Source organism: Rhinatrema bivittatum, chromosome 15 (assembly GCF_901001135.1).
Source record: "Rhinatrema bivittatum chromosome 15, aRhiBiv1.1, whole genome shotgun sequence".
Taxonomy (NCBI): Eukaryota; Metazoa; Chordata; class Amphibia; order Gymnophiona; family Rhinatrematidae; genus Rhinatrema; species Rhinatrema bivittatum.
The window spans coordinates 27,190,597-27,206,675 of record NC_042629.1 but is presented as its reverse complement, the minus strand read 5'-3'; the positions used below and the strand labels follow the sequence as shown (position 1 = coordinate 27,206,675).

General features: G+C 41.4%; 1 protein-coding gene across 2 annotated transcripts in view; it reads right to left on the bottom strand.

The window, feature by feature from the left end:
• TRAPPC10 (trafficking protein particle complex 10) overlaps positions 1–16,079 on the bottom strand; it is a 269,076-nt gene that overhangs the window by 69,724 nt on the left and 183,273 nt on the right. For both annotated transcript variants that reach the window (XM_029577817.1, XM_029577818.1), the window contains exons 17-18: positions 9,272–9,492; positions 383–483 (exon numbers count right to left, since the gene is read on the bottom strand). In XM_029577817.1, coding sequence (XP_029433677.1) covers positions 383–483; positions 9,272–9,492 — 322 coding nt within the window. The remainder of the gene's footprint in view (positions 1–382; positions 484–9,271; positions 9,493–16,079) is intronic.

Below are 16,079 nucleotides of genomic sequence, written 5' to 3'. Positions count from 1 at the left end.
AATCCAGAATTTTCCACAATTCAATACAGCATCTTCAGCAGTCCCAAGATTCCCAGCATCTTCTGGGGAATTACAGTGTGTCTTGATTTGTAAGTTCTTTTAATTATGTATGCTATTGTAAACCATCCCAAACCTTGGAGGGTGCAGGATAGAAATACTTTTAAATAAATACATAAGATGTTTTCAAGACAGTCCTTGTGCAAAACAGGACTGCAAAAATATGGCTTTGATGTGTTCCAGTTCCAGATTCAATCCAAGCCTTCCTCCCATATACCTCAGCCCTCTAAATGTCATAGGTAAACAAGACATAAGAAGGACTGCATGCAAAGCAGAAGGCTGGTTATGGACGAACAAAAGAATAAATATTTGATGAGTACATTACCGTCTTCCAGCTGACAGCAGTGAATGCTCAGCCTTAAAGGGGATGCTGAATGTTAATACAATAATGGTGGAATAAATGGACCAAGGACAATCAATAGAAATCTGCAGGGAGAAGAAAAACACTTCAATTTCAGAGCCTTATGCATTTACAACACTATCTGAGTTTCATTTCTTACGGATATTAAATTTTTTAAATAAATGATACATAATACAATACACGATATACCCAGGAAACATTATAATAGAACAGCTATGAGAAGCTAACTGACCTGCACCCCCCCCCCCCCCCATCATAATGTTGGCTCACTATATAAGATCCCTCATTCAGTAGCAGCAAGGAAAGTATGTTAAACCCAATATTTAAAAAGTTAGTGGTACAGGGCACTCTATGAAAAGCTCCTGCAATCCATCTTTAGCAAGGAAACAGAGAAATTGAAGGCAGATAGAATTCGCAAAGCTTGTTCGTTGTCTCTTCCTGTTGCAATACAGCAAATTCTAGTTAATGTCTGACTTTACCTTTGCTTCCCTGCAGCTAAAGATCCTTTATTCCCATCCCATTCTTAACTGCATTTCAATAGTTTTTATTTTCTCCCTTTCACTGGGAGACTCTATATGATGCAACCCTCCCATCTTTTCTGTGAAGAAATATTTCCTTAAGTTACTCTAAAATCTACTCCCTTTAGCCTCACTCTGACCATTTGTTCTAGAGCTTTTCTTTCCTCTGAAAGGTATTCCTTCACTAAGATAATTTCCTGCTTTGTCCTTTTAGAAAGACTATGTACTATAAATAGGGACCTTCGTTCTGAGTTTTTATTTTATTTCTCCTGGGAATGTATCATTGTTTATTGCAACAAGAACAAAAATATTTACCCAGAAAAATGATGTGCATTTTTCCCATTGATATCTCCCATTTTTATTCTTATTATAATAGCAAGTTTGCTTTCCGTAAACAGTATTTTCTGTAGATAGTAAGAAGAATTGGCCTTTACATGTGGGTGACATCATCCAGCGGAACCAAATGGACTCGTCTCTCCTAGCTAGTAAAGCTTTGAGCTCTACTGAGCAAGTGCAGGAGATCCTGTGCAGGCATTGCCTTGTGAGCCTCCTCAGTCAATATCAGAGCTAATTCCAGCTAGGCAGTCTACTCTCCATGGAGGTGGGCAGAAATTCCCTGGCTAACTCATCCTCCTATCTATGGAAAATAACATTTACAGTAAGCAAACTTGCCTTTTCTGTTGATAAACAGGCTGAACTAGCCATTACATGTGTGGAGTCCCAAGCTGCAGTGGAGCGTTTACCATGGAGTGTAGACTGCTATGAGAACAGGTTATGCAAAACTGCATCTCCAAATTTATTGTCAGTCCTTAACAGGTTGTCCAGACAATAATGGTATGTAAAAAGTGAGAACAGATGACCAGGCTAAAGCTTTGCACATGTCTTCAAAAGGCACTTCTTGAAGATGAGCAACAGAAAAAGCCATAGCTCTCACTTGTGTTTTGACTGAATCTGTTATCTGTAATCCTAAGGAGTAGCAGTGTTGGATGCAATTATTCAATTAGATAAACTATATCTAGCAACTGCCATAACTGTTAGTGTCATATGATACAAATAGTTGCAAAGCTTGGGAGTGACCTTGAGTCCTTTTCTTATAGTAGATAAAGGCTCTTTTGTAATCCAAAGTGTGACGGGCTCTCTCTTCTTTATGTACATGTAGCTTTGGAAATAAGATGGGTAATATGATGGATTGATTAATGTGGAAAGCAGAGACAACCTTTGATAGAAATTTCAGGCGAATATAGAGGACAATCCTATTGTGGAAGAACTGCATATATGGTGGATAGTGTACTTGAGCTTAGAGCTTGCCGACTCTCCTAGCTGAAGTGACTGCAATTTCAAGCACTCAAGAGGTCCAAATGGAACCTTCATCAGTTGAGGAAGGACAACATTTAGGTCCCAAGGAACGGAAAGCTTTTATATTGTAGGTTTAATATGCAATAACCCTTTCATAAACCTCAATATCAGTGGATGAGTTGAGATTGATTTAGCCTTCACCAGAACATGGTAAGTTGCTAGAGCACTGATAAGTACTCCTACAGAGGATGCTGAGAGGCCTGAATCAGAAACAAGGAGCATGTGTTAGTAAATACTCAGGATCACAAGAAAATGGGTCCAAGGTGTTTTGTTGGCACCATTTTGAAGGCATATTTTTTCCTAGTTGATGGCTTTCTAGCTGAAATCAATGCATTTTCAATTGGTCTAGACAAAGCAAGGCTCAAAATTACTGAGTGTTCAACATCCAAGCCATTAAATTGAGGGATGGAAGGTTTGGATGATAGAGTTCCTTCATCCATCACCTCCTCTGGGAGGCTGTTCCATACATCCACCACCATCTCTGAAACGAAATATTTCTAAGATTCCTCCTGAATCTACCCCCCCCCCCTTTCACCCTCATCTCACGACCCCTCATTCTAGAGCCTCCTTTCCATTGAAAAAGGCTCACCTCTTATGCATGGAAACCTGAGATATTTGAATGACTATCATATCTCCCCTATATCACCCTTCCTCTAGGGGATACATGTTGAGATCTTTAAGTATCACATATGCTTTAGGATGAAGACCACTGACCATTTTAGTAGCCACCCTCGGGACAGAGTCCATCCTATTTATATCCTTTTGAAGGCGAGGTCTCCAGAATTGTACACAATATTCTAAGTGAGGTCTCACCAGGGACCTATACAGAGGTAATATTTCCTCCCTTTTTCTGCTGACCATTCCACTCCCTATGCAGCCAAGCATCTTTCTGGCTTTTACAATCGCTTTATCCATCTCTTTGGCCACCTTAAGATCCATCTTGAAGGACACAGGAGTGCAACCACCAGTGAAGATCCCATTTCATGTCCTTGGAAATCTGTACTGTAGTTGAAAATGGTTGAGCTGCTAATCCCATTAAGAGTGTATACACCACTGTACTTGATGAATATGAAGTCGGGTTAGTAGGGCCATGTGGATGTCCACCTAATGCAATGAGAATTGCTCTGGCTGAAGAATGTGGCAAGGTCATTAGTTTGTGAATTAGAGATGTCATGGTATTTGCTCACTCTGATGGTAGAAACATTTTCTCTTGCAGTGAGTCTATGAGCCTATGAATTTGATCCTTTGGATCAGCACTAGGTTTGACTTCTTAAAGATGACTAGAAAAAGACAAATTGTCTTGTGTAGGGAAAATAATGCTTTGTTTCAAGAGCTCGTGATAATTAGCCAGTCATCCAGGTACAGGAACATTTGAATCCAGTGGCGATGCAGATGGTCACTACCACTGCAAGGATTTGGTAAAAAGATTCTCTGTGAGGCAGTGTCCCTATGTTCCCCCTTAAACCAGTGCTGGACCAGGCTAGGTGCCTGGTCCCCTTTAATTCCCCTTGTGAGAGAGAGCTCTGTAGGTGTGGCCCAAAAGGGGAGGAATAAGAGCTGGGACCCAGGTGGTTTAGTCAGACCAGGCCCAGGAGGAAGATAGCTCCTGTAGAATATTGCTGTCCAAACACTGAGCTGTAACAAAGCTGTACGAGTACTGAGGGAAATGGGACTGAGTAATTGGAGTTCAATGTTCTGAAGGTAAAGGCAGTCTACTAATTTGCCACTAATGTGGCAAATAAAGATAAAGTGTTTTAAGAAAGGATGGAGTCAGTCCAGGTTTGACCTAGGGAATCACTGGTTGTTCCAACATTCTCACAGAGTTGTAGACAGGCCAAATGGGAGTATTTTGTATTCATAGTGGAAAGAATCCAGCTTGAATCAAAGGTAGCGCCAGTGGGAAGAATGAGCATATACATCTTTCAAGTTGAGAGTACACAGATTCCTCCTTTTGGATGTAGGGAAGAATTGTGTTGATGGAATTCATTTTTTAATTTCTCTTCATGTGGATGTTTGTTCAGACGTCTTAAGATCCTGAATGGGCCTCAATAATCTTGATTTCTTGGGAATGGGGAAATTTTGGGAATAGAAGCCTTGTCCATGTTGGGATGCAGGAACTGGATCTATTGCTCATAGTTGAATAAGTTGAATAATACCTTGTTCTATGTAATGCCTTTTGGCAATTTTCATGTTCTGTTTCAATGTAAACCGATGTGATCTTTATTTCATATAGGAACACCGGTATATAAAAATCTAAAAATAAATAAATAAATAAATAAGTGATTATACTTCTAGGCAAAGCTGTGTCAGATGAGACAGATCTGGATTGAGAGTCAAGCAATGTGGAAGGGATAGCAGCAGGGAGAAATGCAAATGTAGCTGAACTCCATGATTTTGAGGGTCCATAGGTCCTTGGTTATCTGGCGCCACACCTTTAAGGTGACTTGGATTCTGCCCTCAAATGGAACAGACAGATTGGAGGGATCAAAAAATAGGTCCAGCCAGGTTAAGGTTGGGCCTGTTATGTCATTTTGGCTGGAGATGTGCTTGCTGTTATGACCTGGCTGGATTTGGTTGTTGTTGCTGGGCTACAGACAGCTTCAAGCAGTACTGCTGAAAAGGTTGGAATTGGCATCTATGTAAGTACAGCCTTTTATAGATGTAGAAGGAGCATCTCGAAGTGGAGGGCCACTCAGGATCACTCTTCTGCTATTTTATGTCAGTGACCATTTCTCTGAGTTTTTTTGCAGAACAGGTTGTCCCTTAGACATGGGAATTCTGCCAATTTGTCACCGATATCCTCTTGGATTCCCCAGCTCTGATCAAAGCTGATGAGATGTGTAACAGAGTCAAAAAACTCAGACCTATACATTCTTCCGCATCTAAAAGTGGTTGCAGAAAAGTTAGGCTGCAGAAAAGGCTTTAATTTTTTGAATAGTCATGAAGATACTGTACTATATAGAATTTGTGAGTGGCGATAAAAGTAGTAAGCATGGAGCTTTGAAAAACTCTTGCCAAAGTTGTCTAGTAGCTTATAGTCCCTGCCCTGAGGGTGAATTCAAATTAATGTATCTTTTTTGCTTTTTCAGGGCAGATCCCACAACGATAGACTGGTGCGGCAGTTGCATGACTTCGAACCCTGGTGATTTTTTGACTGTACTTTAAATCCAGTTTCTCAACGTAGGAACACCAGAGGTAAGGGCTTCCCACATGCTTACCTGCAACAGGCCTAGAATGTTGTAGATGGGAAAAGCCACTGGTTCTGATAGAGTGTCCAATATGTATGGCAATCCAAAGACTTTGGAGCAGAGGTCTTTATCCTTTTGACACCAAGCGTTTTTCCACAAACTCTGAATACGTCATATCCTCTGGGGGACGATGTATGGGCAGGAGGATCCGGAAGTGGGTCAGAAGGAAAATCAGGCAGATCTTTCTTCTTAACCTAATGGCAAAAGCTCACTAATCCAGGACCCCAATCATGATAAAGGTCAACCAGGAGGTTCTTCTGAGGGGAAATGCCCTGGTCAACCAGCTCTGACTACTGCAATTGAGTGGGATTATGAAAAACCCTATATTAAAGGTTCGGATGATGTGCTCACTCTTATAGGCAATATTACGACTCTGGTCTGATGAATTGCAGCATCAATGCCAGATAAGGGAGGCAAATAGTTCCTTCTGACTCCTTAGTAAAAATAAAGAAACTTCTCACTAGACTTGCAATCTGGTCCATTATGTGTCCATTATGTGTCCTCTGACCTAGTATTGGCAGTAGGACATCCTCTTCTGAGACGAGAATAAGCTCTTACAGCTCAATAGGTGGCTTATTGGAGGGTAAGCGGGACTATGGAACATACTGGGTCTGGACCTTCTTAGTGGAAATCTTCTCCAATCTAGAAAAGGTAAGGGCTCTCGGTAATTGGAGGGGGCAGAGGTAATGTGACTCCTTCCGCTGCTGATCTAGGGTGGCTTGCATAAAGCTGTGTGGGCACTGTAACCTGATGCTCAGCGTGGTGATGGCTTTGAGTCGAATGCCTGGAAGCTCCAGAATGATGATGCTTAGAGCATTTCAAGTGATCTTTCCAGCTTCATTGATAAATATAGCACGGAAGGAGGATGCTTCAACATTGCATGCATTGGTTGCATTAAGATGGTTAGTCTAGGTGGAGCAGCAATGCATGTGTTCAAATAATGGGCATCAATGGGTCTTGCAGATGATGCATTGTAGAAGCATGGACCTTGTGTACCACAGGCTGAAGTGCATTGAAGGCACCATTGCAGTGTGCATGTCCGTGGACTGTGTTGAGTGTTTTGATGCATTGGTACTGTTGCACCACTCAGAGAAACATTTTTTTTTTTTTTTTTAGTTCAAATCTGTTTATTGAAGTTTTAATTTACATACAGAGCATAAATTCCAATCCCAACCAGGCATATGAGAAATCCGAATTTTCCAACTTATACAGTCATTGATGATCCAAAACCATAAACATTATATGATTCAAACTTTGTAACTGGCTGAGTTTCGTACTTTTGTACACTCAACCAGTAAAGGGTTGCTATTCTCTACCATATATCCCGCACTGCCATCCTCCACCCTCCCCCTACATTTTTTTTTTTAATGCAGGCTCTGATAGCCCCAGTGAATGCTGTTGCTTCTTGTTCGATGCAGGGTGGTTTGTACTACTTGACCCCACAGCTTCGACCTGGGCTAATGGGAGAGTTTTTGTGGAGCTTGTGCTCAACTCTTTTCCCGGTGAGGCAGATGACACTGCACTGTGGGAAGAGGAGCTACTGTGACTTTGAAGAGATTTACGCAGTTCCTCAATTCTACTTGTCCTGGAATGCTGTGAACGCAAGGATATCAGTTTGCCTAATCGTAGTCTGGGCCAAAGCATCGATAGCAGAGCTCATGCCCATCCATGAGAAACATTATCTTGCCACAGATGCAATCCTTTAATCCACTTACAGTAGGTTTCTTTTAGCCAAACTTGCTGAGTAGGCAAAGTTTTCTTCTAAATTTTATTATTTATTTTTCCTCAGCACTGAAAAGTGCTGCTGTGGGTGCTTCAGAGGCAGCAAGCCAACTAAGAAAAACTAAACCTGAAGAAAAACTATTGAAAGAAAATGAATTTGTAAGTTTCAGAGAAAAAAAAATCTTTGGAGAGACTAAGAATGTGACTGTGCGTGGGTTAGGACAAAAAATAACTGAGGAGGCTCAAGAGGCAATGCCTGCAGAGGAACTCTTGCACACACTCAGAGCTCAAACCTCTATTAGTTAGGATAGATGAGTTTGTCCCGTGCCGCCGGATGACATCATCCAGAAGTAATGGCTAATTCAGTCTGCTTATTGACAGAAAAGAATACTGAAATTTCTAGGAAAGATAAAAGAAAAACTGAAAATGGCAGGGATATACTTACAGTACCTGAATATAATCCGCTTTGAAGTGTCTGAAAAGCGGAATATAAAAATCAAATCAAATAACTAAGGGCCGGGTTTTCAAAAGGTTACACGTGTAAATCCTCTGGATTTACCCGCATTGGGCCTATTTTCAAAAGGCCCAGTGACACGCATAAAGTCCCAGGACGCATGTAAGTCCCGGGGCTTTCAAAAAGGGGTGGGGAGGGAGCGGGACAGGGCAAGGTCAGAGGCTCCCTGGCACAGTGGCCATTTGCCGCTGTGTTGGGGGATCGCGCGCCAGCAGGCGCAACAGGGTAAGACAGTTTTTTTTGGGGGGGGGGGGGGGTAGGGAACAGGGGAAGGTAGCGTGACTCAGCGTGGGCTCGGCCACGCAAGGTGCACAATTGTGCACCCCCTTGTGTGCACCGACCCCCGATTTTATAATGTGTGCCCTGCGCGCACATGTTATAAAATCGCATGTCCATGTGTGCGTGCCGGGTAGCACATGCGCATATCTTAAAATCTACCCCTAAATATATATAATGAAGTTCTAACTATAAGATATCACAATGTGGATTTAATGTGTTTGGTTCTTCTTCTTGTCCATCACAGAAACTAAACTTGGCTCCTCTCAAAGGTATTGTAAAAAGGCATCTGTAGTACATTCTCAGCTCAGGGCTGACTGTTCAGCATTTCATTTGGCAATGGACATCAATGATTTGATAGGCTCAAAGTTCATGGAACTCGGGACTTCCCCAGAAAACATATGAAAATTGAGGAGGAGAAAATACCACAGTGCATGCTGTGGAGAAGGAGGATGGATAGCGAGATTTACTATTTGGCTTCAACATTTGTTTTTCATAGCATAGCATACATGGATATACTATTTTATTTATTTCAAACATTTTATATCTTACCACTTCCTATACAATTGTCAGCTGGGTCATAATATAAATATATAAAATGCAACATAATTATTAAAAACATTCTGACAAAGTTTTCAATTGATTTCTGAATGCCTTTACATCTTGAGGTCGATATTCAAAAGACATTTAGTTGGATAACTGAAAGGTTATCCATCTAAATGGCTTATTCGGGTATACTTAGTGCTTAATTTAGTCAGATAAGTCGGGGGCATTCCGGGGGGCATGCATGGGAAGAGATTGGTTAGCTTGACTAAGTTAACCGTCTAACTCCGATTCTTAGAGTTAGCTAAATGAATTAGCTGGCTACGTTGTCCTAAAGTTAGGTGGCTAAATTTAAAATAGCCAGCTAGTTCAATAGTGCAGTCTTACTACTGAATATACCTCCAAAGTTAGCTGGATATGTTTATCTGGCTTTGCTAGCTGCACTGATCCTTAATATGGGCCTCCTTATTCTTTGCTTAATATCGCTGGAAATGCATTCCACATATAAGGGGCAAAAAAGGAAAAAGCCCTTTTCCTGGTAATCTGCAACCAATATTCCTGGGTCACAGGTAATGCTAATAATCCTACACCCTCTGATCTCAAGGATCTCCTTGGCTCCTTTGAAGGAAGCCTAGGGAATATGAACTACAATTTAGATTTCTGCTCCAGGTTGTACCTTTTGGTCAGTGGTGGCCATACAGTTCTCATTTCTTTGCCTGTCTCTGCTTCTTGGCACTTCTCCATTGATCAGCCCTGTGCCCTCTGTTATTTCTGTAGGTAAGTGGCAGATGACTTCCAGTTCAAACTCTATGACATGATAGGCAGGTGCCACAGGCAGCACGATGCTAGTCACTTTTTCTGAAGATTGGATTGTCAAGGTGCTTTCTAAACATTTTCCTAAAAGAAAGAATGGGGGACAAAAGTAAATCACTTTGGAGAAGCCTATTTCCATTCCTAGTGGAGTTTCCTTAATAACTTTATGATTTTGTCTTAAGTCCTCAATCCTCTGAGTCACTTCTGAGGTACATCACATCTCAATCCACTAATCCCCAAGTGACTGTATGCCACACAATTTAACCCACTATAAGACTGGCTTGTAGGCTGATGTGAACAATTTCTCAAAATAGATGAGGATTCAAATTTGGATTGTACTTTTTCTGTTCAAAAAACTTTCATATAGCAATCAAATACTCTATAAACTGTCTCTTGAAAAATAACTGGGTTTAATGTTTAATCATATAGTAATCTTACTTTGTTACTTATATGTAAAACTAAATCTTTAGGTGAAAGATCTTATACAGGGTTAACTGCTATATTAGAAGGCTGAACATTATGGTAAAGTGTCTGAGAAATAAAACAAAAAAAAAAATAATCCAGCCTGGAGTAGATGCCATGAATGCATGAGCAAAAAGAGTAATCAATATTTTCAGGATGTATAACCTTCATAATATCAACTAATTCCAATTTTTTTTTTTTTTTTTTTTTTTTTTTATAGAGAGAAAAGTTATGTCTTTCTTCCCATCAATTAAAGTCACTACCTGGGATGGAGATATATCTATTTCAGTATTGGTCACAATATTAAAATCGCCAGCAAGAGGAACATGTGATGTGGTGAGCCTAGTGGGATGGTCTTGCTGTAGCTCTGGGTGCCCTCTCCACCTTTTAATTATTTTCAACAGGTTTACTGCTGGATAGGCCCGTGAAATGAATTCCTGACATATTAAATAGAATATGGACAAATTTGTTATAAAAGGTGAGCAAGATATGGCAAAGAAGTTACAAAAGAAAGAGAAAGAAAAAGTCAAGCCGGCAGAAAGTAAAGTGGCGAAATGGAGGGAGTCACAACAGCTGCAAGTGGTAGATGACACACTGATTGGATCCCTTACTAATGCTGTGGTAGCTGCTTTAGAAGGCAAGTTTGTAACAAACTTGACTTTGGGAGAATTAAAAGAATCAATGTTGGATATAGGCAGGAGGTTGGATGCAGCCGAGGAACGAATTTTGCTTCTTGAAGACAACACTAACTCCCTAGCTGATTAAATGGCAACGCTTAAAAATCTTTACAAACCAAAGCTCGATTATCTCAAAAATAGATAGAGAAGAAATAATCTATGGTTTGTGGGTCTGGAATTATAACTTAGGGGATAATTTCCCAAATTCAGCCAGCAAAATTTAATGGAGAGAGCAAATATGTATTTTTGCCAGTCCTTTGGATGTCAGGGCAATAAAGTTTAACAAGTTGGCAGCAGTGATATATTCTCTGGATATCCATTGGCATGTTTCGAAATAAGCTTTTCCAGGGGTTCCTGAAAGGAGTTTTCAGCTATAACCTTTGCTGAAATAAGAGAACTCTGGAAACCTGATGTCGACCTAAACAATGACATACCAGTTAGTTTCATTGTTGGATATCAATCCACCAGAAGTTTTCTTTTATTATTGGGTCGAGAGCTGGTATATGTTTGTGAAGACATTTCAGAGATTGGGAATTTGATGACTGTGATTTTTTTTTGCATGCTAGAGATGTTTTATTGTGTAGTAGAGCGAAGCTAGAGATAAAAGATTGAAAATCTCCAGCAAGAATAATCTGATATTCCTCAAATTGAGCAGTTGAGAGAAGAAGGGATGATCATATTTGTTAGGATCATGTTTCCCTCAAGAAATCTGGACTCCTTAATCTACCCTGCAACCCAAATGAACCTCCCCTGTGGGTTATGAATACCCTCTCCACATGAAAAGATATATCTTTATGACTCAAGATGGCTGCTACTCTTTGTTTCCTGTACTAGAATCACAATTCACATAGCAGAACAGTCTTTTTGAAGTGCTTTATGTTCTACATTGTCTAGTTGAGTTTCCTGCAAAAAAGTCACTTGAATTTTTAATTTTCCAAGAAATTCTAATATTTTCCTTTTTTTTTTTTTTTTTTTTTTTTTTTTAAAAAGGTGAATGAATACCATAGTCATTGCACTAAAGAATTATCAAGTCAGACATTACAATATGCAAAATAATAAATGACTATCCTAAAAATTCTAGTAAAATAAATAGTTGTGGTCCTGACCCTCCCCCCCCCTCCAGGATTACACTGCTCAGTATGAGTGATGTCCAAGTGGAAAATCCCACAATGTCTCCAGATTCAAATATACATACATACCACCCCCCCCCCCCCCCCCCACACACATCCTTTGAAGCTCATTATCCCAAACAATCCCTGAAATACCCATACTTCCCGTCCTTCCTCACCACAACCTCAATATTTTCTTTTCACTCATCTTGATCTTCAACTCTTTATGAATCCTAGGAGTCCCTCTTTGTGATGATAAAATATAAAACGTTTTTCTGGTGCTTCCAACACATTCACAATAATATAATATGACGCCCCAAACTTAATTCCAAAGTTATGGCAAAATCCATTGACATGCTATCTTTAATTTCAAGAACATAGCCAAGAGCAATATCATCAATACCTATAAACGACACTTGACCGACGTGCCGCAAATGCGCAGTAGAGACCAGCTCTACCGCGCATGTGCGGGCGAGCACGTCGGCCTCAGGCAGCGTCAGGGAAAACAATGGCGGCGTCGAGTGGCGGTTCGCGGCGGCGGTTCGCAGCGGCGGTAGCGACGGCGGCGGGCGGCGGTTCGCAGCGCCGGCGGGCGGCGGCGGTTCGCAGCGCCGGCGGGCGGCGGCGGTTCGCAGCGCCGGCGGGCGGCGGGCGGTTCGCAGCGGGCGGTGGCAAGCAGCGATGGGAGGGAGGAGGGAGGAGGAGGGAGGGAGAGGGGGGGACTGAGTGAGAGGGAGTGAGTGGGACTGAGGGGGGGGGAGGGAGTGAGTGGGACTGAGGGGGGGGAGGGAGGGAGTGGGACTGAGGGGGGAGATGGGAGGGACTGAGTGAGAGGGACTGAGTGGACTGAGGGGGAGAGGGAGGGAGTGGACTGAGGGCAGAGGACAGAGGGAGTGGGACTGAGTGAGAGGGAGGGAGAGAGTGAGAGGAGGGACTGAGTGAGAGTGAGTGGGACTGAGGGCAGAGGACAGAGGGAGTGGGACTGAGGGGGAGAGGGTGGGAGGGAGAGGGGGGACTGAGTGGGACTAGGGAGGGAGTGGGACTGAGGGCAGAGGACAGAGGGAGTGGGACTGAGTGGGAGGGAGGGAGGGGAGGGAGAGAGTGGGAGGAGGGAGGGGAGGGAGACTGAGTGGGAGGGAGGGACTGAGTGGGAGCAGTGGGTGGGGGAGGGGGGTGGTGAAGAGTGAGGGGAGAGAGAATGAGGGGGAGGTGAGAGACAGAGGGATGTAGCCCGTTTTAACGGGCTTAACGGCTTGTCTAACAGAATGAATCAAAACCAACAAATGGCTTTCTTGTTCATCAATGTAGATTTTTAACGGTACAGTGAAAGTCTCAAGTCCAGTGTTCAGAATATACTTAAGTTAATCATAACTAAAGTATTGAACAAAATATCCCAACCATGATTCATCAGCATCAGTGTCCACATGTCATACTTCTAGGAGCAATACATTTCTGGAGAGCATAACTAAGATTGTTTCATTTCATGTACTAACATACTTAGCTATATATCATGTATTATATAATATTCCTTCTCAAAGTTAGTTTAAAATGGAGCGCAACATGCTTTAAAATAAGATATTAAAATCAGCCCCAAAGAAAGTGTGAGATAGAAATAATGTTCTTTTTTGCTATCACTCAACAATTCCTTATATTTAGTGTTTTGTATAATTTCATCTCAATTTTTTCCTAGTGCCGCTATAAACACCATAGTACTGCCTTGATAGAAAACATGGAACTTTGTAGTATATCAGATACTGAACTTAACGCTCTGTTAAACAAGTGTGAGCAATAAGGTATAATTTCTCTTTGTTTAGCTGCAACATGAGCTGAAAAGTCTTGAAATAGTAAACTTAAATCCCTTTATATTCTAGGTTTCACTGCATACAGTAGGCTTGAAACAGTGCCATCTTATATGCCTGATTTAAGATCTGTGCAATAAATGGTCTCGGGTGCTCGGCATTATACGGTCCCAGCCTATGAATACATTCAAATTTGACTGGCAATACTCCAGGTTGAAGCCCTAATTTCTCCAGCTGGATATACTCTTATCCACAGAGTGTTTGTAGTTCATTATCCCTAACAGTCTTTGGTATACCAATAATGTGTACATTATTTCTATGACTTCTGTTTTCCTGATCAGCAATTCTACTATCCAATATTTCATTCTTTTTCAATGACTGAATAAAATTCCATAAATTCTCAGTGCTTTCTTCTTGCTCTGCTAGCTTCAGTTTGTTTTCTGTGACATAAGTTATGAGATCAAAGTTTCTTAATACTTATCCATTATTGAATGAAATTTCATTAATATGTCTTGCAACAGGCATGCATTTTATTAAATGCCTCATGACTTCCTCAGACATTATTAACACAAGCTCTACATCCATGGACATTTTTTCTCCACTGCTCTGAACCTTTTCCTTCGTTTTATGGACAGACAGGCAATTAAAATTGATGATCTGAAAACTGCTCGCGGCATGCGAATATCAGGTTGGTGGGGCTGCCGGAGAGCCTAGCAGAGCATACACTTCCTGGCTTCCTTGAGGAGTGGCTTCCCACGGCGCTGACCCTAACAGGATTATCGGGCCCACTTGAGCGGACGCTGCGAAGCCTCAGGTGGTCATCGCAAAGGTCCTGAACTATGCACACAGAGGCGATTTTGCGTGCCTTCCGGCAAGGTCCTAAACTTACGTATGAAAACCGTCCCGTCCTAGTATTTCAAAAATTTTCTACGACTGTCTCCCAGCAGTGCAGAGTTTTGGCACCTTACTGCGCCCAGCTATATGAAAGGGGTATTAGAGCGGGTCTGGTTTACCCCACGAAGATGCAGGTCCAGACCATGGATGGTGTCCGCTGATTTATTTATTTATTTAGAATTTTTATATACCGACATTCTTGATACAATATCAAATCAAATCGGTTTCCAATATAACAAAAAACAGTCGCTGTAGAGGCGTTACATTTAACAAGGTATCAGAACTATAGAACTTAACTTATTATATTATAAAGAGATACATGATACTATAGAACTTAACTTATTATATTATAAAGGGATACATGCTATTAAGCAATTTTATGTATTTTTAATTTTATTTAATTATTACCTTTTTCTTTTTATTCTTTTATTTTATTATTTTTCTCCAATGTAAACCACTTTGACAAAATCTAATTTTATAAAGTGGTATATAAATTCCTTTAAATAAATAAAATAAATAAATAAATTTACTGATGCCACGGCGGCTCAACAATATATTCAGCCTCTTCAGGCTCATGAGAACTCTTGATGAAATTTTGAATTGCGATCTGCTGCCCAACGCAGCCTTCTATGATTCGGGGAATCCCCATTGAGCCCTGTGGAGGGTATTTCGCTTTTGGACTATCTCATGGACCCTTCCATTTAGGGTTTTGTTTTTTTTTGACTGTTTCATAATGGTTTGATTGGAACATATTGGTCCTTTTTGGAGATGGCAGGTGCCAAGGAACCTGTTGTCTGGTTTTTGCAGTTTCATGAGAAGCCTGGGGTTGGTGGATGCTCCTTGTTTTTGTTTGCCTGCTCAACCTTTGACAGAAATACTGGTGCAGATAATTTTTGTGGCCACTCGGCCTGTGAACTATGTGGAGGAGATGGACCCTCTAGGCATGCCTCCTTGCAAGATTAGTTTACTGACAGTTTGTTTAACATGAGGGACCAAATTTGTTCTTCCTTCTTTTTCCTTTATCTGCTGCTCAACTTGCATTGTTAAACTACCAAGGACCCTAACTTGGCTAGTTCTGTCACTTATGATATCACTTGTAATGTGCAACAAATTCTTGGTTCAATCTCGCTTGTGTAAATGAGGGGGGGGGGGGGGCTGGGCCCTGTATCGTAGTGATCTCCGCCAGTTATTCCTGGATGGCAGGTGATGGGGAGTGGTTAAAGTGGGAGCGGAGTAGTAGGGAGGTGGGGGGATTGGGGGGGGAAGAGATCTCATTTTGAGTTTCTTGATCGTACAAGAGGGGGTCCAGCTGGGAGACCCACTCCTTGTCAAAGTTATTCATGATTTTTGTAACATCATGGTTTATGGTTCCCATTGAGTAGTCGTGACTGGGTACAAGGGCCATACTATGTCAGTTTTGAGAATATGCATTTCTTCTCTCTTTGAACTTTGCTTTGTGTAGGAGGAAATATATTTTTGTTTCTAGTCTCCAGTTTTGCACTGCATGCAGAAGGTCTTCTTGGGGTTTCCATTCCAGTTTTTGTTTCTGCATTTGTAATTTAAGAACATAAGAAATTGCCATGCTGGGTCAGACCAAGGGTTTCCAACAGAGGCCAAACCAGGCCACATGAACCTGGCAAATACCCAAACACTAAGAAGATCCCATGCTACTTGATTAATAGCAGTTAATGGACTTCTCCTCCAAGAACTTATCCAAACCTTTTTTGAAC